General features: G+C 43.3%; 1 protein-coding gene across 1 annotated transcript; it reads left to right on the forward strand.

Annotated features, from left to right (window-relative positions):
* LOC120051740 (protein mono-ADP-ribosyltransferase PARP6-like) lies at positions 1 to 25,454 on the forward strand. Its single transcript, XM_038998623.1, has 19 exons — positions 1 to 133; positions 3,527 to 3,676; positions 10,291 to 10,385; positions 10,604 to 10,664; positions 11,333 to 11,490; positions 12,436 to 12,585; positions 12,849 to 12,987; positions 14,707 to 14,838; positions 18,281 to 18,376; positions 18,806 to 18,898; positions 19,380 to 19,505; positions 21,645 to 21,710; positions 21,819 to 21,935; positions 22,388 to 22,500; positions 22,582 to 22,654; positions 22,863 to 23,012; positions 23,167 to 23,230; positions 23,590 to 23,674; positions 25,222 to 25,454. The coding sequence occupies exons 1-19, from the start codon at positions 131 to 133 to the stop codon at positions 25,316 to 25,318; spliced, it is 1,968 nt and encodes a 655-aa protein (XP_038854551.1). The 5' UTR covers positions 1 to 130; the 3' UTR covers positions 25,319 to 25,454.
* The last annotated feature ends 1,382 nt before the right edge of the window (positions 25,455 to 26,836 follow it).

Here is a 26,836-nt window from a genome sequence, read left to right on the forward strand (position 1 = left end):
GATCACCATGGGGACAGGTAAAGTGTTTAAGATCATATGTGCTGACCACCAGAACAACCTGCTGTTTTACTTCATCGATCACTACTGGACTGGATAGTAAAGACTGTCGTTGAAGCCAAGAACTGACCAGATGGTGAGTCCATGTTTCTATTGTGTAAATTTGTCATGTACAGCCGCCTCCCTCTGTCTGTTACTTTCTCGTTCTTCCTCCCTCTTTCCATCTGTAGTCTACAGTACAGTTGGTCTGTATGACTACAGTACAGTTGGCCTGTATGACTACAGTACAGTTGGCCTGTATGACTACAGTACAGTTGGCCTGTATGATTACAGTACAGTTGGCCTGTATGACTACAGTACAGTTGGCCTGTATGACTACAGTACAGTTGGCCTGTATGACTACAGTACAGTTGGCCTGTATGACTACAGTACAGTTGGTCTGTATGACTACAGTACAGTTGGCCTGTATGATTACAGTACAGTTGGCCTGTATGATTACAGTACAGTTGGCCTGTATGACTACAGTACAGTTGGTCTGTATGACTACAGTACAGTTGGCCTGTATGACTACAGTACAGTTGGCCTGTATGACTACAGTACAGTTGGCCTGTATGACTACAGTACAGTTGGCCTGTATGACTACAGTACAGTTAACCTGTATGACTACAGTACAGTTGGCCTGTATGACTACAGTACAGTTGGTCTATATGACTACAGTACAGTTGGTCTGTATGACTACAGTACAGTTGGCCTGTATGACTACAGTACAGTTAACCTGTATGACTACAGTACAGTTAACCTGTATGACTACAGTACAGGTGACCTGTATGACTACAGTACAGTTGGTCTGTATGACTACAGTACAGTTGGCCTGTATGACTACAGTACAGTTGGCCTGTATGACTACAGTACAGTTGGCCTGTATGACTACAGTACAGTTAACCTGTATGACTACAGTACAGTTGGCCTGTATGACTACAGTACAGTTGGTCTGTATGACTACAGTACAGTTGGCCTGTATGACTACAGTAAAGTCGGTCTGTATGACTACAGTACAGTTGGCCTGTATGACTACAGTACAGTTAACCTGTATGACTACAGTACAGTTGGCCTGTATGACTACAGTACAGTTGGCCTGTATGACTACAGTACAGTTGGCCTGTATGATTACAGTACAGTTGGCCTGTATGACTACAGTACAGTTGGCCTGTATGACTACAGTACAGTTGGCCTGTATGACTACAGTACAGTTGGCCTGTATGACTACAGTACAGTTGGTCTGTATGACTACAGTACAGTTGGCCTGTATGATTACAGTACAGTTGGCCTGTATGATTACAGTACAGTTGGCCTGTATGACTACAGTACAGTTGGTCTGTATGACTACAGTACAGTTGGCCTGTATGACTACAGTACAGTTGGCCTGTATGACTACAGTACAGTTGGCCTGTATGACTACAGTACAGTTGGCCTGTATGACTACAGTACAGTTAACCTGTATGACTACAGTACAGTTGGCCTGTATGACTACAGTACAGTTGGTCTATATGACTACAGTACAGTTGGTCTGTATGACTACAGTACAGTTGGCCTGTATGACTACAGTACAGTTAACCTGTATGACTACAGTACAGTTAACCTGTATGACTACAGTACAGGTGACCTGTATGACTACAGTACAGTTGGTCTGTATGACTACAGTACAGTTGGCCTGTATGACTACAGTACAGTTGGCCTGTATGACTACAGTACAGTTGGCCTGTATGACTACAGTACAGTTAACCTGTATGACTACAGTACAGTTGGCCTGTATGACTACAGTACAGTTGGTCTGTATGACTACAGTACAGTTGGCCTGTATGACTACAGTAAAGTCGGTCTGTATGACTACAGTACAGTTGGCCTGTATGACTACAGTACAGTTAACCTGTATGACTACAGTACAGTTAACCTGTATGACTACAGTACAGTTGGCCTGTATGACTACAGTACAGTTGGCGTGTATGATTACAGTACAGTTGGCCTGTATGACTACAGTACAGTTGGCCTGTATGACTACAGTACAGTTGGCCTGTATGACTACAGTACAGTTGGCCTGTATGACTACAGTACAGTTGGCCTGTATGATTACAGTACAGTTGGCCTGTATGACTACAGTACAGTTGGCCTGTATGACTACAGTACAGTTGGCCTGTATGACTACAGTACAGTTGGCCTGTATGATTACAGTACAGTTGGCCTGTATGATTACAGTACAGTTGGCCTGTATGACTACAGTACAGTTGGCCTGTATGACTACAGTACAGTTGGTCTGTATGACTACAGTACAGTTGGCCTGTATGACTACAGTACAGTTGGCCTGTATGACTACAGTACAGTTGGTCTGTATGACTACAGTACAGTTGGCCTGTATGACTACAGTACAGTTGGCCTGTATGACTACAGTACAGTTAACCTGTATGACTACAGTACAGTTGGCCTGTATGACTACAGTACAGTTGGTCTGTATGACTACAGTACAGTTGGCCTGTATGACTACAGTACAGTTGGCCTGTATGACTACAGTACAGTTAACCTGTATGACTACAGTACAGTTGGCCTGTATGACTACAGTACAGTTGGCCTGTATGACTACAGTACAGTTGGCCTGTATGATTACAGTACAGTTGGCCTGTATGACTACAGTACAGTTGGCCTGTATGACTACAGTACAGTTGGCCTGTATGACTACAGTACAGTTGGCCTGTATGACTACAGTACAGTTGGCCTGTATGATTACAGTACAGTTGGCCTGTATGACTACAGTACAGTTGGCCTGTATGACTACAGTACAGTTGGCCTGTATGACTACAGTACAGTTGGTCTGTATGACTACAGTACAGTTGGCCTGTATGACTACAGTACAGTTGGCCTGTATGACTACAGTACAGTTGGCCTGTATGATTACAGTACAGTTGGCCTGTATGACTACAGTACAGTTGGCCTGTATGACTACAGTACAGTTGGTCTGTATGACTACAGTACAGTTGGCCTGTATGACTACAGTACAGTTGGCCTGTATGACTACAGTACAGTTGGTCTGTATGACTACAGTACAGTTGGCCTGTATGACTACAGTACAGTTGGCCTGTATGATTACAGTACAGTTGGCCTGTATGACTACAGTACAGTTGGCCTGTATGACTACAGTACAGTTGGCCTGTATGACTACAGTACAGTTGGCCTGTATGACTACAGTACAGTTGGCCTGTATGACTACAGTACAGTTGGCCTGTATGACTACAGTACAGTTGGTCTGTATGACTACAGTACAGTTAACCTGTATGACAACAGTACAGTTAACCTGTATGACTACAGTACAGTTAACCTGTATGACTACAGTACAGTTAACCTGTATGACTACAGTACAGTTGGTCTGTATGACTACAGTACAGTTGGCCTCTATGACTACAGTACATTTGGCCTGTATGACTACAGTACAGTTAACCTGTATGACTCATAGCGTCCTTCCATTTTTGACCAACAACAGGACGTTGAGTGTCAGCGCTGGACCAACAACCAATCCGATGAGTGCCACTGTACTGACAACCAATCAGAAGAGTGTGACTGGACGGACAACCAATCGGATGAAGTGGAGAGTTGCACCGAGGAGTTGGAGGAGTTCTTATGCGAAATCCATGTAATAATGTTCATACAGTAGCTCTCAATGGAGCTGTATGGGCTGATGTACAGTAGCTCTCAATGGAGCTGTATGGGTTGATGTACAGTAGCTCTCAATGGAGCTGTATGGGTTGATGTACAGTAGCTCTCAATGGAGCTGTATGGGCTGATGTACAGTAGCTCTCAATGGAGCTGTATGGGCTGATGTACAGTAGCTCTCAATGGAGCTGTATGGGTTGATGTACAGTAGCTCTCAATGGAGCTGTATGGGCTGATGTACAGTAGCTCTCAATGGAGCTGTATGGGCTGATGTACAGTAGCTCTCAATGGAGCTGTATGGGTTGATGTACAGTAGCTCTCAATGGAGCTGTATGGGCTGATGTACAGTAGCTCTCAATGGAGCTGTATGGGCTGATGTACAGTAGCTCTCAATGGAGCTATATGGGCTGATGTACAGTAGCTCTCAATGGAGCTGTATGGGCTGATGTACAGTAGCTCTCAATGGAGCTGTATGGGCTGATGTACAGTAGCTCTCAATGGAGCTGTATGGGTTGATGTACAGTAGCTCTCAAGGGAGCTGTATGGGCTGATGTACAGTAGCTCTCAATGGAGCTGTATGGGTTGATGTACAGTAGCTCTCAATGGAGCTGTATGGGTTGATGTACAGTAGCTCTCAATGGAGCTGTATGGGTTGATGTACAGTAGCTCTCAATGGAGCTGTATGGGCTGATGTACAGTAGCTCTCAATGGAGCTGTATGGGCTGATGTACAGTAGCTCTCAATGGAGCTGTATGGGTTGATGTACAGTAGCTCTCAATGGAGCTGTATGGGCTGATGTACAGTAGCTCTCAATGGAGCTGTATGGGCTGATGTACAGTAGCTCTCAATGGAGCTGTATGGGTTGATGTACAGTAGCTCTCAATGGAGCTGTATGGGTTGATGTACAGTAGCTCTCAATGGAGCTGTATGGGCTGATGTACAGTAGCTCTCAATGGAGCTGTATGGGTTGATGTACCAGAGCCGTGAAAAAGTATTTGTCCCTTTTCTGATTTTCTCTATTTTTGTATATTTCTGATACTAAATGTTGTCAGATCTTCAACCAAAACCTAATGTTAGATAAAGGGAACCTGAGTTAACGAATAACTAAAAAAACATTTATACTTGGTTTAAAAAAAATATGTAATTAACAAAGTTATGCAACACCCCATTCCCCTGTGTGAGAACGTTATAATGCCCCCTTACGCTCAATAACTGGTTGTGCCACATTTACCTCTGTGAGAACGTTATAATGCCCCCTTACGCTCAATAACTGGTTGTGCCACATTTACCTCTGTGAGAACGTTATAATGCCCCCTTACGCTCAATAACTGGTTGTGCCACATTTACCTCTGTGAGAACGTTATAATGCCCCCTTACGCTCAATAACTGGTTGTGCCACATTCCCCTCTGTGAGAACGTTATAATGCCCCCTTACGCTCAATAACTGGTTGTGCCACATTTACCTCTGTGAGAACGTTATAATGCCCCCTTACGCTCAATAACTGGTTGTGCCACATTCCCCTGTGTGAGAACGTTATAATGCCCCCTTACGCTCAATAACTGGTTGTGCCACATTTACCTCTGTGAGAACGTTATAATGCCCCCTTACGCTCAATAACTGGTTGTGCCACATTTACCTCTGTGAGAACGTTATAATGCCCCCTTACGCTCAATAACTGGTTGTGCCACATTTACCTGCAATGAGTGGTTTTCGCCAGACATAATGGGACCCATCTCGTCCTTAAAGTTGACTCCTGTTTGTCAAAAATCCCCTGGATGATCATCAAGACTCTTGGAAGAATGTTCTATGGACAGATGAGTCAAAAGTATAACGTTATGGACGACACAGGTCCCATTATGCCTGGTGAAAATCAAACACTGCATTCCACAGTAAGATCTTCATTTTGTATTTTTTTTTAAATTGTACCTTTTAATTTAACTAGGCAAGTCAGTTAAGAACAAATTCTTATTTACAATGAAGGCCTATCGGGGAACAGTGGGTCAACTGCCTTGTTCAGGGGAAGAACGACAGATTTTTACCTTGTCAGCTCGGGGATTCGATCTTGCAACCTTCCAGTTACTAGTCCAACACTCTAACCACTAGGCTACCTGCTGCCCCTAACGGCACCTGCCACCTCATACCAACGGCCAAGCATGGGGGTGGTAGTGTGATGGTTTGGGGATGCTTTGCTGCCTCAGGACATTAATGACTTGCCTTAATAGAAGGAACCATGAATTCTGCTCTGTATCAGATAATTCTACAGGACAATGTCAGCCCATCCGTCTGTGAGCTGAAGCTGAAGTGCAGCTGGGTCATGCAGCAAGACAATGATCCAAAACACACAATCAAGTCTACATGAAAATGACTAATAAGCAACACATTTGAAGATTTGGAATGGCCTAGTTAAAGTCCACACCTAATCCCAATTGAGATGTTGTGTGAGGACTTGAAACAAGCAGTTCATGCTTGAAAACCCACAAATGTCACAGAGTTTGAACAGTTCTGCATGGAAGAGCGGGTTAAAATTCCTCCACAGCGATGTGAGAGACAACTACAGGAAGTGTTTGGTTGGAGTCATTGCAGCTAAAGATGACACAGCCAGTTATTGAGTGTAAAGATGACACAGCCAGTTATTGAGTGTAAAGATGACACAGCCAGTTATTGAGTGTAAAGATGACACAGCCAGTTATTGAGTGTAAAGATGACACAGCCAGTTATTGAGTGTAAAGATGACACAGCCAGTTACTGAGTGTAAAGATGACACAGCCAGTTATTGAGTGTAAAGATGACACAGCCAGTTATTGAGTGTAAAGATGACACAGCCAGTTATTGAGTGTAAAGATGACACAGCCAGTTATTGAGTGTAAAGATGACACAGCCAGTTATTGAGTGTAAAGATGACACAGCCAGTTATTGAGTGTAAAGATGACACAGCCAGTTATTGAGTGTAAAGATGACACAGCCAGTTATTGAGTGTAAAGATGACACAGCCAGTTATTGAGTGTAAAGATGACACAGCCAGTTATTGAGTGTAAAGATGACACAGCCAGTTATTGAGTGTAAAGATGACACAGCCAGTTATTGAGTGTAAAGATGACACAGCCAGTTATTGAGTGTAAAGATGACACAGCCAGTTATTGAGTGTAAAGATGACACAGCCAGTTATTGAGTGTAAAGATGACACAGCCAGTTATTGAGTGTAAGGGGGCAATTACTTTTTTCACACAGGGAGAATTGGGTGTTGTAAAGCTTCGTGAAATGAATGAAATAAGTATGTAACTGTTGTGTTATTTGTTCACTCTGGCTCCCTTTATATAATATTAGGTTTTGGTTGAAGATCTGATAACATTCAGTATCAGAAATATGTAAAGTAGAGAAGATTAGAAAGGAGGCAAATGCCAGAGACCCAAAGCAATGTTGCTGGTACAAGGTGTGTGTACAGTGTAAATCCTTGGCTCTGAATGGTTCTATCTATGTGTTGTGACTCTCACTGTGTGGGGCTCTGAATGGTTCTATCTATGTGTTGTGACTCTCACTGTGTGGGGCTCTGAATGGTTCTATCTATGTGTTGTGACTCTCACCGTGTGGGGATTAGGAAGGATTCACGGAGAGCAAGGCTAGCATACAGCTCCATTAACCAGCTGATCCTACAGTACAGCCCCTTGACTCCATTAACCAGCTGATCCTACAGTACAGCCCCTTGACTCCATTAACCAGCTGATCCTACAGTACAGCCCCTTGACTCCATTAACCAGCTGATCCTACAGTACAGCCCCTTGACTCCATTAACCAGCTGATCCTACAGTACAGCCCCTTGACTCCATTAGCCAGCTGATCCTACAGTACAGCCCCTTGACTCCATTAACCAGCTGATCCTACAGTACAGCCCCTTGACTCCATTAACCAGCTGATCCTACAGTACAGCACCTTGACTCCATTAACCAGCTGATCCTACAGTACAGCCCCTTGACTCCATTAACCAACTGATCCTACAGTACAGCCCATTGACTCCATTAACCAGCTGATCCTACAGTACAGCCCCTTGACTCCATTAACCAGCTGATCCTACAGTACAGCCCCTTGACTCCATTAACCAGCTGATCCTACAGTACAGCCCCTTGACTCCATTAACCAGCTGATCCTACAGTACAGCACCTTGACTCCATTAACCAGCTGATCCTACAGTACAGCCCCTTGACTCCATTAACCAGCTGATCCTACAGTACAGCCCCTTGACTCCATTAACCAGCTGATCCTACAGTACAGCCCCTTGACTCCATTAACCAGCTGATCCTACAGTACAGCCCCTTGACTCCATTAACCAGCTGATCCTACAGTACAGCCCCTTGACTCCATTAACCAGCTGATCCTACAGTACAGCCCCTTGACTCCATTAACCAGCTGATCCTACAGTACAGCCCCTTGACTCCATTAACCAGCTGATCCTACAGTACAGCCCCTTGACTCCATTAACCAGCTGATCCTACAGTACAGCCCCTTGACTCCATTAACCAGCTGATCCTACAGTACAGCCCCTTGACTCCATTAACCAGCTGATCCTACAGTACAGCCCCTTGACTCCATTAACCAGCTGATCCTACAGTACAGCACCTTGACTCCATTAACCAGCTGATCCTACAGTACAGCACCTTGACTCCATTAACCAGCTGTTCCTACAGTTGTACTCTCTGCTGTATGTTGTACTCTCTGCTGTATGTTGTACTCTTTGTTGTACTCTGTTGTATGTTGTACTCTCTGTTGTGTGTTGTACTCTCTGTTGTATGTTGTACTCTCTGTTGTATGTTGTACTCTCTGTTGTGTGTTGTACTCTCTGTTGTATGTTGTACTCTCTGTTGTATGTTGTACTCTCTGTTGTGTGTTGTACTCTCTGTTGTATGTTGTACTCTCTGTTGTATGTTGTACTCTCTGCTGTATGTTGTACTCTCTGTTGTATGTTGTACTCTCTGTTGTATGTTGTACTCTCTGCTGTATGTTGTACTCTCTGTTGTATGTTGTACTCTCTGTTGTACTCTCTGCTGTATGTTGTACTCTTTGTTATGTTGTACTCTCTGTTGTGTGTTGTACTCTCTGTTGTGTGTTGTACTCTCTGTTGTATGTTGTACTCTCTGTTGTGTGTTGTACTCTCTGTTGTATGTTGTACTCTCTGTTGTATGTTGTACTCTCTGCTGTATGTTGTACTCTCTGTTGTATGTTGTACTCTCTGTTGTATGTTGTACTCTCTGTTGTATGTTGTACTCTCTGCTGTATGTTGTACTCTCTGCTGTATGTTGTACTCTCTGTTGTATGTTGTACTCTCTGCTGTATGTTGTACTCTCTGCTGTATGTTGTACTCTCTGTTGTATGTTGTACTCTCTGCTGTATGTTGTACTCTCTGTTGTATGTTGTACTCTCTGTTGTATGTTGTACTCTCTGCTGTATGTTGTACTCTCTGTTGTATGTTGTACTCTCTGCTGTATGTTGTACTCTCTGTTGTATGTTGTACTCTCTGCTGTATGTTGTACTCTCTGTTGTATGTTGTACTCTCTGCTGTATGTTGTACTCTCTGTTGTATGTTGTACTCTCTGTTGTATGTTGTACTCTCTGTTGTATGTTGTACTCTCTGCTGTATGTTGTACTCTCTGTTGTATGTTGTACTCTCTGCTGTATGTTGTACTCTCTGTTGTATGTTGTACTCTCTGTTGTACTCTGTTGTATGTTGTACTCTCTGTTGTGTGTTGTACTCTCTGTTGTATGTTGTACTCTCTGTTGTGTGTTGTACTCTCTGTTGTATGTTGTACTCTCTGTTGTATGTTGTACTCTCTGTTGTGTGTTGTACTCTCTGTTGTATGTTGTACTCTCTGTTGTATGTTGTACTCTCTGTTGTATGTTGTACTCTCTGTTGTGTGTTGTACTCTCTGTTGTGTGTTGTACTCTCTGTTGTATGTTGTACTCTCTGTTGTATGTTGTACTCTCTGTTGTATGTTGTACTCTCTGTTGTATGTTGTACTCTCTGTTGTATGTTGTACTCTCTGTTGTATGTTGTACTGTCTGTTGTATGTTGTACTCTCTGTTGTATGTTGTACTCTTTGTTTTATGTTGTACTCTCTGTTGTATGGTGTACTCTCTGGTGTACTCTCTGGTGTACTCTCTGTTGTATGTTGTACTCTTTGCTGTACTCTCTGTTGTACTTCCTGTTGTACTCTCTGTTGTACTCTCTGTTGTACTTCCTGCTGTACTCTCTGTTGTACTTCCTGCTGTACTCTCTGTTGTACTCTCTGTTGTACTCTCTGTTGTACTCTCTGTTGTACTCCCTGTTGTACTCCCTGTTGTACTTCCTGTTGTATTTGATGGTATTGTGTCTAGTATAATATTCTATTTTACTCTCTGTGATGGCCATCTGGTTTTGTCCGTTAGGTAAATATGTTGTGTGTGGTTGTGTGTCATTGTTGTGGTGTTAACTGGTTATTTTCTCTCTCTCTCTCTCTCTGTTCTTTTTGAAGCTATTCTGTCTAGTACTGTTTAATCCTGAGTTTAAGGTAGTTAACTAACAGGGTTTGTCTCTAAGGTACATGTGTTGTTGTTTCTCTCTGTAGGAGGGCTGTGCTACTGACCTCTACAGACATCCTCAGCTGGACATGGACATAGATTCGGTGAAGGCCATCTACGCTGACACGGCTGTCTCCGTCAGGTACGACCAGTTACATAGAAACCTTGGTTTGCTTCACTTACTGACAGAGATAGTAGGATGTGGGTTGAGTTAACGGGGCCACAATGGGAAGGCATCTGCTTGTTATCATAAAGTACGAAAAAGTACGAAAATACACAGATGTCTGGATAAGGACGTCTGCTAAATGACTAGAGTGTAAATGACTCATGACTTCCTGTCTTCTTCTTCCTCCTCTCCAGAGAGCATGGGTCCATTGACGATGTGGACGTTGACATGCTAATCAATGTCAGCTTCCTGGATGTGAGTCGACTACACTACCCACCATGATCACGATATGTATCACATACAAGTATATATTTTAAGTTCTATATGATGTCCCTGAGGATCTTCCCATGTTGATGTCCCTGAGGATCTTCCCATGTTGATGTCCCTGAGGATCTTCCCATGTTGTCTAGGATGTCCCTGAGGATCTTCCCATGTTGATGTCCCTGAGGATCTTCCCATGTTGATGTCCCTGAGGATCTTCCCATGTTGTCTAGGATGTCCCTGATGATCTTCCCATGTTGATGTCCCTGATGATCTTCCCATGTTGATGTCCCTGAGGATCTTCCCATGTTGTCTAGGATGTCCCTGAGGATCTTCCCATGTTGATGTCCCTGAGCATCTTCCCATGTTGTCTAGGATGTCCCTGAGGATCTTCCCATGTTGATGTCCCTGAGGCTCTTCCCATGTTGTCTAGGATGTCCCTGAGGATCTTCCCATGTTGATGTCCCTGAGGATCTTCCCATGTAGATGTCCCTGAGGATCTTCCCATGTTGTCTAGGATGTCCCTGGGGATCTTCCCATGTTGTCTAGGATGTTCCTGAGGATCTTCCCATGTTGATGTCCCTAGGGATCTTCCCATGTTATCTAGGATGTCCCTGAGGATCTTCCTATGTTGCTGACACAGTTTGCTGTCTTGTCTCCAGGATGAAGTAGCCAGGGCCTGGAAGATCATCCCAACAGAGCCTATTATTGTCCGGCTGCGCTTCTCTCTGTCCCAATACCTGAATGGGCCAGCACCCTCTGTGGAGGTGTTCCAACCTTCTAACAGAGAAGGATTCAGCCTGGGACTACAGCTGCAGAAGTGAGCATCATAAGACTCTGACTATTGACCTAGAGTTCTAGTCTAGATTAGTTTAGTCTAGTTTAGTCTAGTCTAGTCTAGTCTAGTTTAGTCTAGTCTAGTTTAGATTAATCTAGTCTAGTTAAGTTTAGTTTAGTTTAGTCTAGTCTAGTTTAGTCTAGTCTACTTTAGTCTAGTCTAGTTTAGATTAATCTAGTCTAGTTTAGATTAGTTTAGTCTAGTTTAGTCTAGATTAGTCTAGTTTAGATTAGTTTAGTCTAGTCTAGATTAGTCTAGTCTAGTCTAGATTAGTCTAGTCTAGTTTAGATTAGTCTAGTTTAGATTAGTCTAGTCTAGTTTAGATTAGTCTAGTTTAGATTAGTCTAGTCTAGTTTAGATTAGTCTAGTCTAGTTTAGATTAGTCTAGTTTAGATTAGTCTAGTCTAGTTTAGATTAGTCTAGTTTAGATTAGTCTAGTTTAGATTAGTCTAGTTTAGATTAGTCTAGTCTAGTTTAGATTAGTCTAGTTTAGATTAGTCTAGTCTAGTTTAGATTAGTCTAGTTTAGATTAGTCTAGTCTAGTTTAGATTAGTCTAGTTTAGTTTAATCTATATCTCACCAACACAGTAGAAGTGTCATTTTCTGCTCAAACCGTTCACTGGAAAGCATTATAACTACGCTATTAGACATGCTATAATATCTGTCTGGAAGGACTATTGTTATGTCCCAAGGGAACATTTAGGCAGGGCTACCCGACCCCCCCCCCCCCTCCCCTCAAATCCCCTCTGCTACATAGGTTTTAATATTAAAACTACTAAGAATGTGAAAAGATAAATCAATGGAGGCAATGGAGTGGACAGAACAAAAAGCAAAGCAATGGACGTGAGTGACCTCTCTCTCCCCCCCCCCCCCCCCCCCCCCCTGTCTCTATCTCTCTCTCCCTCCTCCTCCTCCTCTCTCTCTCAGGGTCATCTCTAGCTTTGTGTCCCAGCAGTGGAAGTACCTGAGTAATGAAACCCTCACGGCCCAACAGAAGACCAGACATACTTGGTTCAAACCTGGAGGAACCATCAAGAGGTTCAGGGCTGGACTCAGCATCCTCTCACCCATGTCCAAGTACACTGCTGCAGTCCACACTCAGCCTTATTGCACTTCTGTATCGTTAATCCTAGTGGTGTATTCTGAATAGGTTTAAGCAATATGGCATCAATTCCACCCAAACTATTAGAAGGCAAGGTGAAGGAATTACCAAATTTCACAAACCTATCAAATCCTCAGATATACAAGAGTGGTTAATGTCAGGTCTAAGGGTTGTTTCTCCATAGGCTTGTAGTTTCATGGATCTTCACAATCTCTGCTCCCTTCCCTGTGTGACCCAGGTCCAGTGGCCAGGAGCATGTTCTGAAGGTGAAGATGATTGGACCGGAGCTGAAAGTGAATCGCCTTATGAATCGGACAATGGCTTACACCATCAAGAACACCAGAGGAGAACTCCTCACGTACACAACTAATGGCAAGGTATGGCCACGACCTATCCTCAGCTATCCTCAACTACCTACCTAGTATGGCCAGGACCTATCATCAGCTATCCTCAACTACCTACCTAGTATGGCCATGACCTATCCTCAGCTATCCTCAACTACCTACCTAGTATGGCCAGGACCTATCATCAGCTATCCTCAACTACCTACCTAGTATGGCCATGACCTATCCTCAGCTATCCTCAACTACCTACCTAGTATGGCCAGGACCTATCATCAGCTATCCTCAGCTACCTACCTAGAATGGCCAGGACCTATCGTCAACTACCTACCTAGTATGGCCAGGACCTATCATCAGCTATCCTCAACTACCTACCTAGTATGGCCAGGACCTATCATCAGCTATCCTCACCTACCTACCTACCTACCTACCTACCTACCTACCTACCTACCTACCTACCTACCTACCTACCTACCTACCTACCTACCTACCTACCTACCTAATTACCTACCTACCTACCTACCAACCAACCTAATTACCTACCTACCTACCTACCTACCTACCTACCTACCTACCTACCTACCTACCTACCTACCTACCTACCTACCTACCTACCTACCTACCTACCTACCTACCTACCTACCTACCTACCTACCAACCTAATTACCTACCTACCTACCTACCTACCAACCAACCTAATTACCTACCTACCTACCTACCTACCTACCTACCTACCTACCTACCTACCTACCTACCTACCTACCTACCTACCTACCTACCTACCTACCTACCTACCTACCTACCTACCTACCAACCTAATTACCTACCTACCTACCTACCTACCTACCTACCTACCTACCTACCTACCTACCTACCTACCTACCTACCTACCTACCTACCTACCTACCTACCTACCTACCTACCTACCTACCTACCTACCTACCTACCTACCTACCTACCAACCAACCTAATTACCTACCTACCTACCTACCTACCTACCTACCTACCTACCTACCTACCTACCTACCTACCTACCTACCTACCTACCTACCTACCTACCTACCTACCTACCTACCTACCTACCTACCTACCTACCTACCCACCTACCTACCTACCTACCTACCTACCTACCTATCTACCAACCAACCTAATTACCTACCTACCTACCTACCTACCTACCTACCTACCTACCTACCTACCTACCTACCTACCTACCTACCTACCTACCTACCTACCTACCTACCTACCTACCTACCTACCTACCTACCTACCTACCTACCTAATTACCTACCTACCTACCTACCTAATTACCTACCTACCTACCTACCAACCTAGCTACCAACCTAGGTAGAACCTCTGTTCCTCTGTGGAAAGGGTTCTACATGGAACCCAAAAGGGTTCTACCTGGAACCAAAAGCGTTCTGGAACCAAAAAGGGTTCTTCTAAGGGTTCTCCTATTGGGACAGCCAAAGAACCCTTTTAGGTTCTAGATAGCACCTTTTTTTCTAAGAGTGCAGGTCTCATTAATGCCATGTTAGCCTGGTTTCTGTACTCCTATGATTGCTGTGGCAACAAAACACAAATAAATCCAGAACCGAGCTAATGCCATATATGGTTACTAAAATGCTTGAAATTGTTGTAACTTGTTTGCGTATTTGCTCATTCAAATTAGCCATCTTCAGTGTCAACATTATTTTGTCATGTTTTGGTTTCTATCCATCCATGGTGACATCATGTCCTCTCTTCTCTCCTCAGAGGGTGGCGGTGTCTGCTGTCAAGTCTCCGGCTCACATCACAACTAAACAGCTGATTGAGCTGCTGTTCTCATCCCAAGCCTTTACTCACTGCAAGTCAGCCCCCACCCTGCAACATGGGTTCTTAGTACAGGTAAGGACTAATAACTTTGCCCTTACTGACATGACATGCAAATTTAGTGAATTTGATATTTTTTTACCTTTATTTAATAACTAGGCAAGTCAGTTAAAATAACAAATTCTTATTTTCAATGATGGTCTAGGAACAGTGGGTTAACTGCCTTGTTCAGGGGCAGAATGACAGATTTTACCTTGTCAGCTCGGGGATTCAATCTAGCAACCTTTCGGTTAATAGTCCAATGCTCCAACCACTAAGCTACCTGCCACCCCAGTGAGTGAGTGGTTGATGTAATGGGCTCTTGTTGAAACTTTGTTGAAAGCATTTATACAGTATCCATGTTAATCTCAGGTTTTATACAGTATCCAGGTTCATCTCAGGTTTTATACAGTATCCAGGTTAATCTCAGGTTTTATACAGTATCCAGGTTAATCTCAGGTTTTATACAGTATCCTGGTTAATCTCAGGTTTTATACAGTATCCAGGTTAATCTCAGGTTTTATACAGTATCCAGGTTAATCTCAGGTTTTAAACAGTATCCTGGTTAATCTCAGATTTTATACAGTATCCAGGTTAATCTCAGGTTTTAAACAGTATCCAGGTTAATCTCAGATTTTAAACAGTATCCAGGTTGATCTAAGGTTTTATACAGTATCCAGGTTAATCTCAGGTTTTATACAGTATCCAGGTTAATCTCAGGTTTTAAACAGTATCCTGGTTAATCTCAGGTTTTAAACAGTATCCAGGTTGATCTAAGGTTTTATACAGTATCCAGGTTGATCTAAGGTTTTATACAGTATCCAGTTTAATCTCAGGTTTTATACAGTATCCAGCTTCGTCTCGTGTTTTATACAGTATCCAGGTTAATCTCAGGTTTTAAACAGTATCCTGGTTAATCTCAGGTTTTATACAGTATCCAGGTTAATCTCAGGTATTGTGCAGTATCCAGTTTAATCTCAGGTTTTAAACAGTATCCAGCTTCGTCTCGTGTTTTATACAGTATCCAGGTTAATCTCAGGTTTTAAACAGTATCCTGGTTAATCTCAGGTTTTAAACAGTATCCAGGTTAATCTCAGGTTTTATACAGTATCCAGGTTAATCTCAGGTTTTATACAGTATCCAAGTTAATCTCAGGTTTTAAACAGTATCCTGGTTAATCTCAGGTTTTAAACAGTATCCAGGTTGATCTAAGGTTTTATACAGTATCCAGGTTGATCTAAGGTTTTATACAGTATCCAGGTTAATCTCAGGTTTTATACAGTATCCAGGTTAATCTCAGGTTTTATACAGTATCCAAGTTAATCTCAGGTTTTAAACAGTATCCTGGTTAATCTCAGGTTTTAAACAGTATCCAGGTTGATCTAAGGTTTTATACAGTATCCAGGTTGATCTAAGGTTTTATACAGTATCCAGGTTAATCTCAGGTTTTAAACAGTATCCTGGTTAATCTCAGGTTTTATACAGTATCCAGGTTAATCTCAGGTATTGTGCAGTATCCAGTTTAATCTCAGGTTTTAAACAGTATCCAGCTTCGTCTCGTGTTTTATACAGTATCCAGGTTAATCTCAGGTTTTAAACAGTATCCAGGTTAATCTCAGGTTTTAAACAGTATCCAGGTTAATCTCAGGTTTTATACAGTATCCAGGTTAATCTCAGGTTTTAAACAGTATCCAGGTTAATCTCAGGTTTTAAACAGTATCCAGGTTAATCTCAGGTTTTATACAGTATCCAGGTTAATCTCAGGTATTATACAGTATCCAAGTTAATCTCAGGTTTTAAACAGTATCCAGGTTAATCTCAGGTTTTAAACAGTATCCAGGTTAATCTCAGGTTTTATACAGTATCCAGGTTAATCTCAGGTATTATACAGTATCCAAGTTAATCTCAGGTTTTAAACAGTATCCTGGTTAATCTCAGGTTTTAAACAGTATCCAGGTTAATCTCAGGTTTTAAACAGTATCCTGGTTAATCTCAGGTTTTACACAGTATCCAGGTTGATCTAAGGTTTTATACAGTATCCAGGTTAATCTCAGATTTTAAACAGTATCCAGGTTGATCTAAGGTTTTATACAGTATCCAGGTTAATCTCAGGTTTTATACAGTATCCAGGTTAATCTCAGGTTTTATACAGTATCCAGCTTCGTCTCGTGTTTTATACAGTATCCAGGTTAATCTCAGGTTTTAAACAGTATCCTGGTTAATCTCAGGTTTTATACAGTATCCAGGTTAATCTCAGGTATTGTGCAGTATCCAGTTTAATCTCAGGTTTTAAACAGTATCCAGCTTCGTCTCGTGTTTTATACAGTATCCAGGTTAATCTCAGGTTTTAAACAGTATCCTGGTTAATCTCAGGTTTTAAACAGTATCCAGGTTAATCTCAGGTTTTATACAGTATCCAGGTTAATCTCAGGTTTTATACAGTATCCAAGTTAATCTCAGGTTTTAAACAGTATCCTGGTTAATCTCAGGTTTTAAACAGTATCCAGGTTGATCTAAGGTTTTATACAGTATCCAGGTTGATCTAAGGTTTTATACAGTATCCAGGTTAATCTCAGGTTTTATACAGTATCCAGGTTAATCTCAGGTTTTATACAGTATCCAAGTTAATCTCAGGTTTTAAACAGTATCCTGGTTAATCTCAGGTTTTAAACAGTATCCAGGTTGATCTAAGGTTTTATACAGTATCCAGGTTGATCTAAGGTTTTATACAGTATCCAGGTTAATCTCAGGTTTTAAACAGTATCCTGGTTAATCTCAGGTTTTATACAGTATCCAGGTTAATCTCAGGTATTGTGCAGTATCCAGTTTAATCTCAGGTTTTAAACAGTATCCAGCTTCGTCTCGTGTTTTATACAGTATCCAGGTTAATCTCAGGTTTTAAACAGTATCCAGGTTAATCTCAGGTTTTAAACAGTATCCAGGTTAATCTCAGGTTTTATACAGTATCCAGGTTAATCTCAGGTTTTAAACAGTATCCAGGTTAATCTCAGGTTTTAAACAGTATCCAGGTTAATCTCAGGTTTTATACAGTATCCAGGTTAATCTCAGGTATTATACAGTATCCAAGTTAATCTCAGGTTTTAAACAGTATCCAGGTTAATCTCAGGTTTTAAACAGTATCCAGGTTAATCTCAGGTTTTATACAGTATCCAGGTTAATCTCAGGTATTATACAGTATCCAAGTTAATCTCAGGTTTTAAACAGTATCCTGGTTAATCTCAGGTTTTAAACAGTATCCAGGTTAATCTCAGGTTTTAAACAGTATCCTGGTTAATCTCAGGTTTTACACAGTATCCAGGTTAATCTCATCCTTGAACGGCTTGAGGCAAGTCTATTTTTCAGATGTGTTTTTTCTGAGGCAGAAATATAACTACAGTAACTGGGGATATTATGGTTTTCTCATCTGCTATAGTAATACGTCATAACATTGACTGATTCCTTTCTGTGTGGATTGTAGGTAATGAAATACGCAGAACGGAGGATCCCCACTCTGAATGAATACTGTGTGGTCTGTGACGAACGACACGTCTTTCAATACACCTCTATGTTGAAGGTATGCTCTCTTAAAACGTTTGTTATTTAGTCCGGATAATTCTGAGACATTATTAGGGGACAATACATGCTTACTACAACCACATAACAAGGAATTATACATGCAGTATTAAAGTAAAGTGATATCAAATATTCTGTTAACTGGATAGCTTTACTACGGAAATATAGTAGTTACTATAATAGTTGGATTTTCTCTGAGTGTTTACAGCCTGCAGTGTGTAGCAGGGAACTGTGTGTGTTTACAGCCTGCAGTGTGTAGCAGGGAACTGTGTGTGTTTACAGCCTGCAGTGTGTAGCAGGGAACTGTGTGTGTTTACAGCCTGCAGTGTGTAGCAGGGAACTGTGTGTGTTTACAGCCTGCAGTGTGTAGCAGGGAACTGTGTGTGTTTACAGCCTGCAGTGTGTAGCAGGGAACTGTGTGTGTTTACAGCCTGCAGTGTGTAGCAGGGAACTGTGCGTGTTTTCTTTCTACACCTTGGGAGTGATGGCAGGAGCTGCAGAGGAGGTGTCGAATGGAGCAGAGGTAAGACACATATACACAAACACACATTCACAGACACATTGACACACACACACACACATATATGCATACACACACACACATACACACAGGCAATCAGACATGCACACACATACAGACATGCATACAAACACACACACACACACACACACACACACACACACACACACACACACACACACACACACACACACACACACACACACACACACACACACACACACACACACACACACACACACACACACCGAAGACATTAAAAGGCACATACACACACACACGGACACATTCTCTCTCTCTCACACACACACACACACACACACACACACACACACACACACACACACACACACACACACACACACACACACACACACACACACACACACACACACACACACACACACACACACACACACACACACACACACACACACACACACACACAGTGATTATAACTACCTTACTGGGTTTTGACCTCCAGGTAGTGGACTTGTTGGTAGCCATGTGCCGGGCAGCTCTGGAGTCCTCCCGAAAGAGCATCATCTTCGAGCCATACCCCTCTGTGGTCGACCCACACAACCCCAAGTCTCTGGCCTTCAGTCCCAAGGTACTGTGGTCGACCCATACAACCCCAAGTCTCTGGCCTTCAGTCCCAAGGTACTGTGGTCGACCCACACAACCCCAAGTCTCTGGCCTTCAGTCCCAAGGTACTGTGGTCGACCCATACAACCCCAAGTCTCTGGCCTTCAGTCCCAAGGTACTGTGGTCGACCCACACAACCCCAAGTCTCTGGCCTTCAGTCCCAAGGTACTGTGGTCGACCCACACAACCCCAAGTCTCTGGCCTTTAGTCCCAAGTACTGAGGTCGACCTGTACAACCCCAAGTCTCTGGCCTTCAGTCCCAAGGTACTGTGGTCGACCCACACAACCCCAAGTCCCTGGCCTTCAGTCCCAAGGTACTGTGGTCGACCCGCACAACCCCAAGTCTCTGGCCTTCAGTCCCAAGGTACTGTGGTCGACCAGTACAATCTCAAGTCCCTGGCCTTCAGTCCCAAGGTACTGAGGTCGACCCACACAACCCCAAGTCTCTGGCCTTCAGTCCCAAGGTACTGTGGTCGACCCACACAACCCCAAGTCTCTGGCCTTCAGTCACAAGGTACTGTGGTCGACCCATACAACCCCAAGTCTCTGGCCTTCAGTCCTAAGGTACTGTGGTCGACCCACACAACCCCAAGTCTCTGGCCTTCAGTCACAAGGTACTGTGGTCGACCGATACAACCCCAAGTCCCTGGCCTTCAGTCACAAGGTACTGTGGTCGACCCATACAACCCCAAGTCTCTGGCCTTCAGTCCCAAGGTACTGTGGTCGACCGATACAACCCCAAGTCCCTGGCCTTCAGTCACAAGGTACTGTGGTCGACCGATACAACCTCAAGTCTCTGGCCTTCAGTCACAAGGTACTGTGGTCGACCCACACAACCCCAAGTCTCTGGCCTTCAGTCACAAGGTACTGTGGTCGACCGATACAACCCCAAGTCCCTGGCCTTCAGTCACAAGGTACTGTGGTCGACCCATACAACCCCAAGTCTCTGGCCTTCAGTCCCAAGGTACTGTGGTCGACCCGTACAACCCCAAGTCTCTGGCCTTCAGTCCCAAGGTACTGTGGTCGACCCGTACAACCCCAAGTCCCTGGCCTTCAGTCCCAAGGTACTGTGGTCGACCTGTACAACCCCAAGTCTCTGGTCTTCAGTCCCAAGTTACTGAGGTCGACCCACACAACCCCAAGTCTCTGGTCTTCAGTTCCAAGGTACTGTGGTCGACCGATACAACCCCAAGTCTCTGGCCTTCAGTCCCAAGTTACTGAGGCCGACCCACACAACCCCAAGTCCCTGGCCTTCAGTCCCAAGGTACTGTGGTCGACCCACACAACCCCAAGTCCCTGGCCTTCAGTCCCAAGGTACTGTGGTCGACCGATACAACCCCAAGTCCCTGGCCTTCAGTCCCAAGGTACTGTGGTCGACCATACAACCCCAAGTCTCTGGCCTACAGTCCCAAGGTACTGTGGTCGACCCACACAACCCCAAGTCTCTGGCCTTTAGTCCCAAGGTACTGTGGTCGACCCATACAGTCCCAAGGTACTGTGGTCGACCCGTACAACCCCAAGTCTCTGGTCTTTAGTCCCAAGGTACTGGACTAGCACGCTGTTCAGGCCACATGAACTCATCAACTCACTGCATTATTTGATGTAGTCAGCGGTGTGAGACCTGGCAGATAAAGCAGACTTCACAGTGGTGTGCGGCCTGGCTGATAAATCAGACTTTACAGTGGTGTGAGACCTGGCTGATAAATCAGACTTTACAGCGGTGTGAGACCTGGCTGATAAATCAGACTTTACAGCGGTGTGAGACCTGGCTGATAAATCAGACTTTACAGCGGTGTGAGACCTGGCTGATAAATCAGACTTTACAGCGGTGTGAGACCTGGCTGATAAATCAGACTTTACAGCGGTGTGAGACCTGGCTGATAAATAAGACTTTACAGCGGTGTGCGACCTGGCTGATAAATCAGACTTTACAGCGGTGTGAGACCTGGCTGATAAATCAGACTTTACAGCGGTGTGAGACCTGGCTGATAAATCAGACTTTACAGTGGTGTGCGACCTGGCTGATAAATCAGACTTTAGTATCTCTTACAGGTCTTCCTTTTTACTGAAGCTAACCTGTATAACGTGTTTTCTTCCGTCACAGAAGAAGAGCTACGATCGACTGCAGAAAGCTCTGGACAGCATCATGACCATCAGGGAGATGACCCAGGTGACTAACGCAACCAATGAAATCGTACATTCAAACGTTTTTCAAATGTCTCTTCATTTACCGACTCATTCACTTACTATGTATGATCGCTAACTTTTTTTTTTTCAGGGTCCGTATTCATCAATCAAGAAACAGATGGACACCATAGATCCTCTTGCTCACCCTCTGCTGCAATGGATCACATCAAGCAACAGATCACATATTGTCAAGCTACCGCTGAACAGGGTACGCTGGGACAATACCACTGTTCATTCACTTTCTGGAGGTAGCAGCTGATAATATGTGGAAGACAGTGTTAAAAAAAACACAAAAAAAAGGCTGTCAGTGCCTAGTTTTTTTGTAATCAGTGGTTCTCAACTTTTTGGGGTTACTGTACCCAGGGGCGCAACTGTGATTTTAGAAGTGAGGGGTACATAACTTTTAAAAAAAATAAAAAAATATTTTATTTAGTCGGATAAACAATCTAAACATCCTACCCGACCGCTCGGAGGCGTCCGCTTGGTCCTAAAGCACACCGTCGCCTCGTTTTGTATCACATTCCAATGAGAAAACTGGGGGGGACAAAAAATGCAATTTCAGAATGTGGGGTGGGGGGGACATGTCCCCAGTGAAAGTTGCTCCCCTGACTGTACTCCAGTCACATTTTGTTCTCTATTTTCGTTCCGCCACCTATATAGCAACTGAAGTTCATGCACACTCCACATCAGTTCCTATTGACCAGCAGCCCTCCTGCTAAAGAAGCACGCTTCCGGGTCGCTAGGAAACTATATGGCAGCACCTTCGCATTCCAGTAAGTCTCTCACTCACACACACACACATACACACACCATTCTAGAGTCACTCGAACATCTCTGTCATTCTGTTTCTCCAGTGGTTCCCACATAGAGAACTGGCATTCTATTCTGAGAAATGGACTTGTCAACGCCTCATGCACAAAACTGCAGGTATGTAACACTCAAAGTAACAAACACATTCATTTCTAAAATGTAATCTTAGATAATTGTACCAAGGGACAACAATTTTAGATCTCCTGTCTATCTGATATGGTAGTCTTTTAAAACGTTTTTTTTTTTTTTTTTAAAGCTATTTTTCCTTCAACTCTGATAAAATGGTTACCTTCAGTTCACCCTTTGTTCAAATGTCCTGTACAAGCTGCATGGTGCTGCGTATGGGAAGGGTATCTACCTGAGTCCTGTCTCTAGCGTCTCATATGGATACTCAGGAATGGGTAAAGGACAGCACCACGTGACCACCAAACAGGAGCTGGTCAAACGTTACAACCGCATCAACACCATACAACAGGTATTTTTATTTTTTTTACATCTGAAGACATTGACATACTGTACAACAAAACACACTGCTGGAACAGAATTACATACAGGCACATCTAAGTAAAGAAATTATTTTGTTCCAAGTTATATTGAATGTGTTTTACAGTAACTCTTTGTCCTTCCAGGAAAGACACGGCCAGTCCAGGTTTCTTCAGAGCAGGAATTTAAACTGCATCGCACTTTGTGAAGGTACAGAACGCAATCCTTTCACCTTCCAGTACAACTTATCATTATCAAAATAAACAGACATGACTGTCCTGCATTTGTAGCCTGAAGCTTATTTGGTTGGTCTATAAATCAGGTTTTTCCCAATACTCTGTCGTGGAGCCCCCCCCCCCCCCCCCCCCGAGTGCACGTTTTGAATTTTGCATTAGAACTATACAAGCAGATTCAAATAATTAAAGCTTGATGTTTAGTTGGTTATTTGGGAGAAAAACTAAACGTTCACCGGAGGGGGGCCCCTCAGGACCGAGTTTGGGAAACCCTGGTCTATATAATGTATAAAGCAATCGATTGACTGATAGATTGATTGATTATTGTTTCCTCAGTGATAACATCAAAGGACCTTCAGAAACATGGGGACACGTGGGTGTGTCCAATATCCGACCACGTCTGTACAAGATTCTTCTTCGTGTGAGTATGAAGCTTCAGTAAACTAAAACACGAAAACAAAATCGCCTTTCACTGACCTTTCACTGACCTTTCACTGACCTTTCAATCCCTTTCAATCCCTTTTCAATCCCTTTTCACTGACCTTTCAAGCCCATTTCACTGACCTTTCAATCACCTTTCAATCACCTTTCAATCCCTTTTCAATCCCATTTCACTGACCTTTCAATCCCATTTCACTGACCTTTCAATCCCATTTCACTGACCTTTCAATCCCATTTCACTGACCTTTCAATCCCATTTCACTGACCTTTCAATCCCATTTCACGGAACTTTCAATCCCATTTCACGGAACTTTCAATCCCATTTCACGGACCTTTCAATCCCATTTCACGGACCTTTCAATCCCATTTCACGGACCTTTCAATTCCATTTCACTGACCTTTCAATCCCATTTCATTGACCTTTCAATCCCATTTCACTGACCTTTCAATCCCCTTTCACTGACCTTTCAATCCCTTTCACGGAACTTTCAATCCCATTTCACTGACCTTTCAATCACCTTTCACTGACCTTTCCATCCCATTTCACTGACCTTTCAATCCCATTTCACTGACCTTTCAATCCCCTTTCACGGACCTTTCAATCCCATTTCACGGAACTTTCAATCCCATTTCACTGACCTTTCAATCCCATTTCACGGACCTTTCAATTCCATTTCACGGACCTTTCAATTTCACTGACCTTTCAATCCCATTTCACTGACCTTTCAATCCCATTTCACTGACCTTTCAATCCCCTTTCACTGACCTTTCAATCCCATTTCACTGACCTTTTAATCCCATTTCACTGACCTTTCAATCCCATTTCACTGACCTTTCAACCCCATTTCACTGACCTTTCAATCCCCTTTCACTGACCTTTCAATTTCACTGACCTTTCAATCCCCTTTCACTGACCTTTCAATCCCATTTCACTGACCTTTCAATCCCATTTCACTGACCTTTCAATCCCATTTCACTGACCTTTCAATCCCATTTCACTGACCTTTCAATCCCATTTCACTGACCTTTCAATCCCATTTCACTGACCCTTCAATCCCATTTCAATGACCTTTCAATCCCATTTCACGGACCTTTCAATTCCATTTCACTGACCTTTCAATCCCATTTCACTGACCTTTCAATCCCCGTTCACTGACCTTTCAATCCCATTTCACTGACCTTTCAATCCCATTTCACTGACCTTTCAATCCCCGTTCACTGACCTTTCAATCCCATTTCACGGACCTTTCAATCCCATTTCACTGACCTTTCAATCACATTTCACTGACCTTTCAGTGAAACACAACACAGCTAGTAGGACTACATACAGTACATCAGGGTTGTGTTTATTAGACACCAAATGAAAGAAAACAGACTGAAACAGGGAGCGACTACCATGACTTGTCCAAAAACACATTTTCTGTTTAAAAATGTTTCGTGCCCTAATGAACACAACCCAAAATCTCTACCTCTCTCTCTCTCTCTATCTCTCTCTCTCTCTCTCTCTCTCTCTCTCTCTCTCTTTAGGTATGAGAATGGCACGGTGGGAAATGCCGACATAAACACCCAGGACATAAGGATTGAGCAAGAGATAATACGGGTGATTGGGACTAAGCCTATCTGAGGAGGACATATGAGACAGAGCTTTAAGTACAGTATGGCTGGAGACAGCTATATATACAGTATGGCTGGAGACAGCTATATATACAGTATGGCTGGAGACAGCTATATATACAGTATGGCTGGAGACAGCTATATATACAGTATGGCTGGAGACAGCTATATATACACAGTATGGGTCTGGCTGGGGACAGCTATATATACAGTATGGGTCTGGCTGGAGACAGCTATATATACAGTATGGGTCTGGCTGGGGACAGCTATATATACAGTATGGGTCTGGCTGGAGACAGCTATATATACAGTATGGGTCTGGCTGGGGACAGCTATATATACAGTATGGGTCTGGCTGGGGACAGCTATATATACAGTATGGGTCTGGCTGGAGACAGCTATATATACAGTATGGCTGGAGACAGCTATATATACAGTATGGGTCTGGCTGGGGATACACAGCTATATATACAGTATGGGTCTGGCTGGGGATACACAGCTATATATACAGTATGGGTCTGGCTGGAGACAGCTATATGTACAGTATGGGTCTAGCTGGGGATACACAGCTATATATACAGTATGGGTCTGGCTGGAGACAGCTATATATACAGTATGGGTCTGGCTGGGGATACACAGCTATATATACAGTATGGGTCTGGCTGGGGATACACAGCTATATATACAGTATGGGTCTGGCTGGAGACAGCTATATATACAGTATGGGTCTAGCTGGGGATACACAGCTATATATACAGTATGGGTCTGGCTGGAGACAGCTATATGTACAGTATGGGTCTGGCTGGAGACAGCTATATATACAGTATGGGTCTGGCTGGGGATACACAGATGGACCCAGGGAGGATAGGGAACTCTTACCATTTAAACACTACTGGAACACTACTACAAAGTCGAGCCACAGAGCTGTGCTCCACTGGCCTGGTTACACATGGACCACATAAATCAGGTATCTGAATATCAGTATGGACCAACGGGGTACTTTGAATATCATATATGGTCCAATGGGGAACTTGGAACATCGTATGGACCAACCCTGAATATCACATGGAACAATGGGGAACTCTGAATATCCAATGAACCAATGGGGAACTTGGAATATCGTATGGACCAATGGGGATCGTGGAACATCGTATGGACCAATGGGGAGACCTCAGAATATTGCATGGACCAATAGGGAACTCCACAAAGAAAGAAAGGTGTCCTTACAAAGGCAGTCACACAATTTCACGTGGAGACGTGATCACTATTGACCTCTAAGGGAATGTCATATTTCATTGTCATTAGAGGCAATAGGATTTGCTATGTGACAGATGCGGAGGGATTTTCCCTTGTGAATATTATAATGTGATTATAACACGATTAGGCTTTGCACATTGGTCATCATGCAACTGCCTCTAAAAAATAAAAATAAATGGATTTGACTTGCCTTTAAAACATATATCACAATACAGTGAACAGTGGTTTGTTATCAGAGAGACTGTTTGTATAAGAATATGACTATTCTTGG

The sequence above is a fragment of the Salvelinus namaycush genome, chromosome 8, assembly GCF_016432855.1.
Source record: "Salvelinus namaycush isolate Seneca chromosome 8, SaNama_1.0, whole genome shotgun sequence".
NCBI lineage: Eukaryota > Metazoa > Chordata > Actinopteri > Salmoniformes > Salmonidae > Salvelinus > Salvelinus namaycush.

Bases quoted from the DNA above. Each gene is read 5' to 3' on its own strand.
- LOC120051740 (XM_038998623.1), top strand. The intron at 21,936-22,387 runs GTACGCTGGGAC...CCACCTATATAG, and splicing joins TCAAGCTACCGCTGAACAGG to CAACTGAAGTTCATGCACAC. The intron at 23,013-23,166 runs GTATTTTTATTT...TTGTCCTTCCAG, and splicing joins GCATCAACACCATACAACAG to GAAAGACACGGCCAGTCCAG.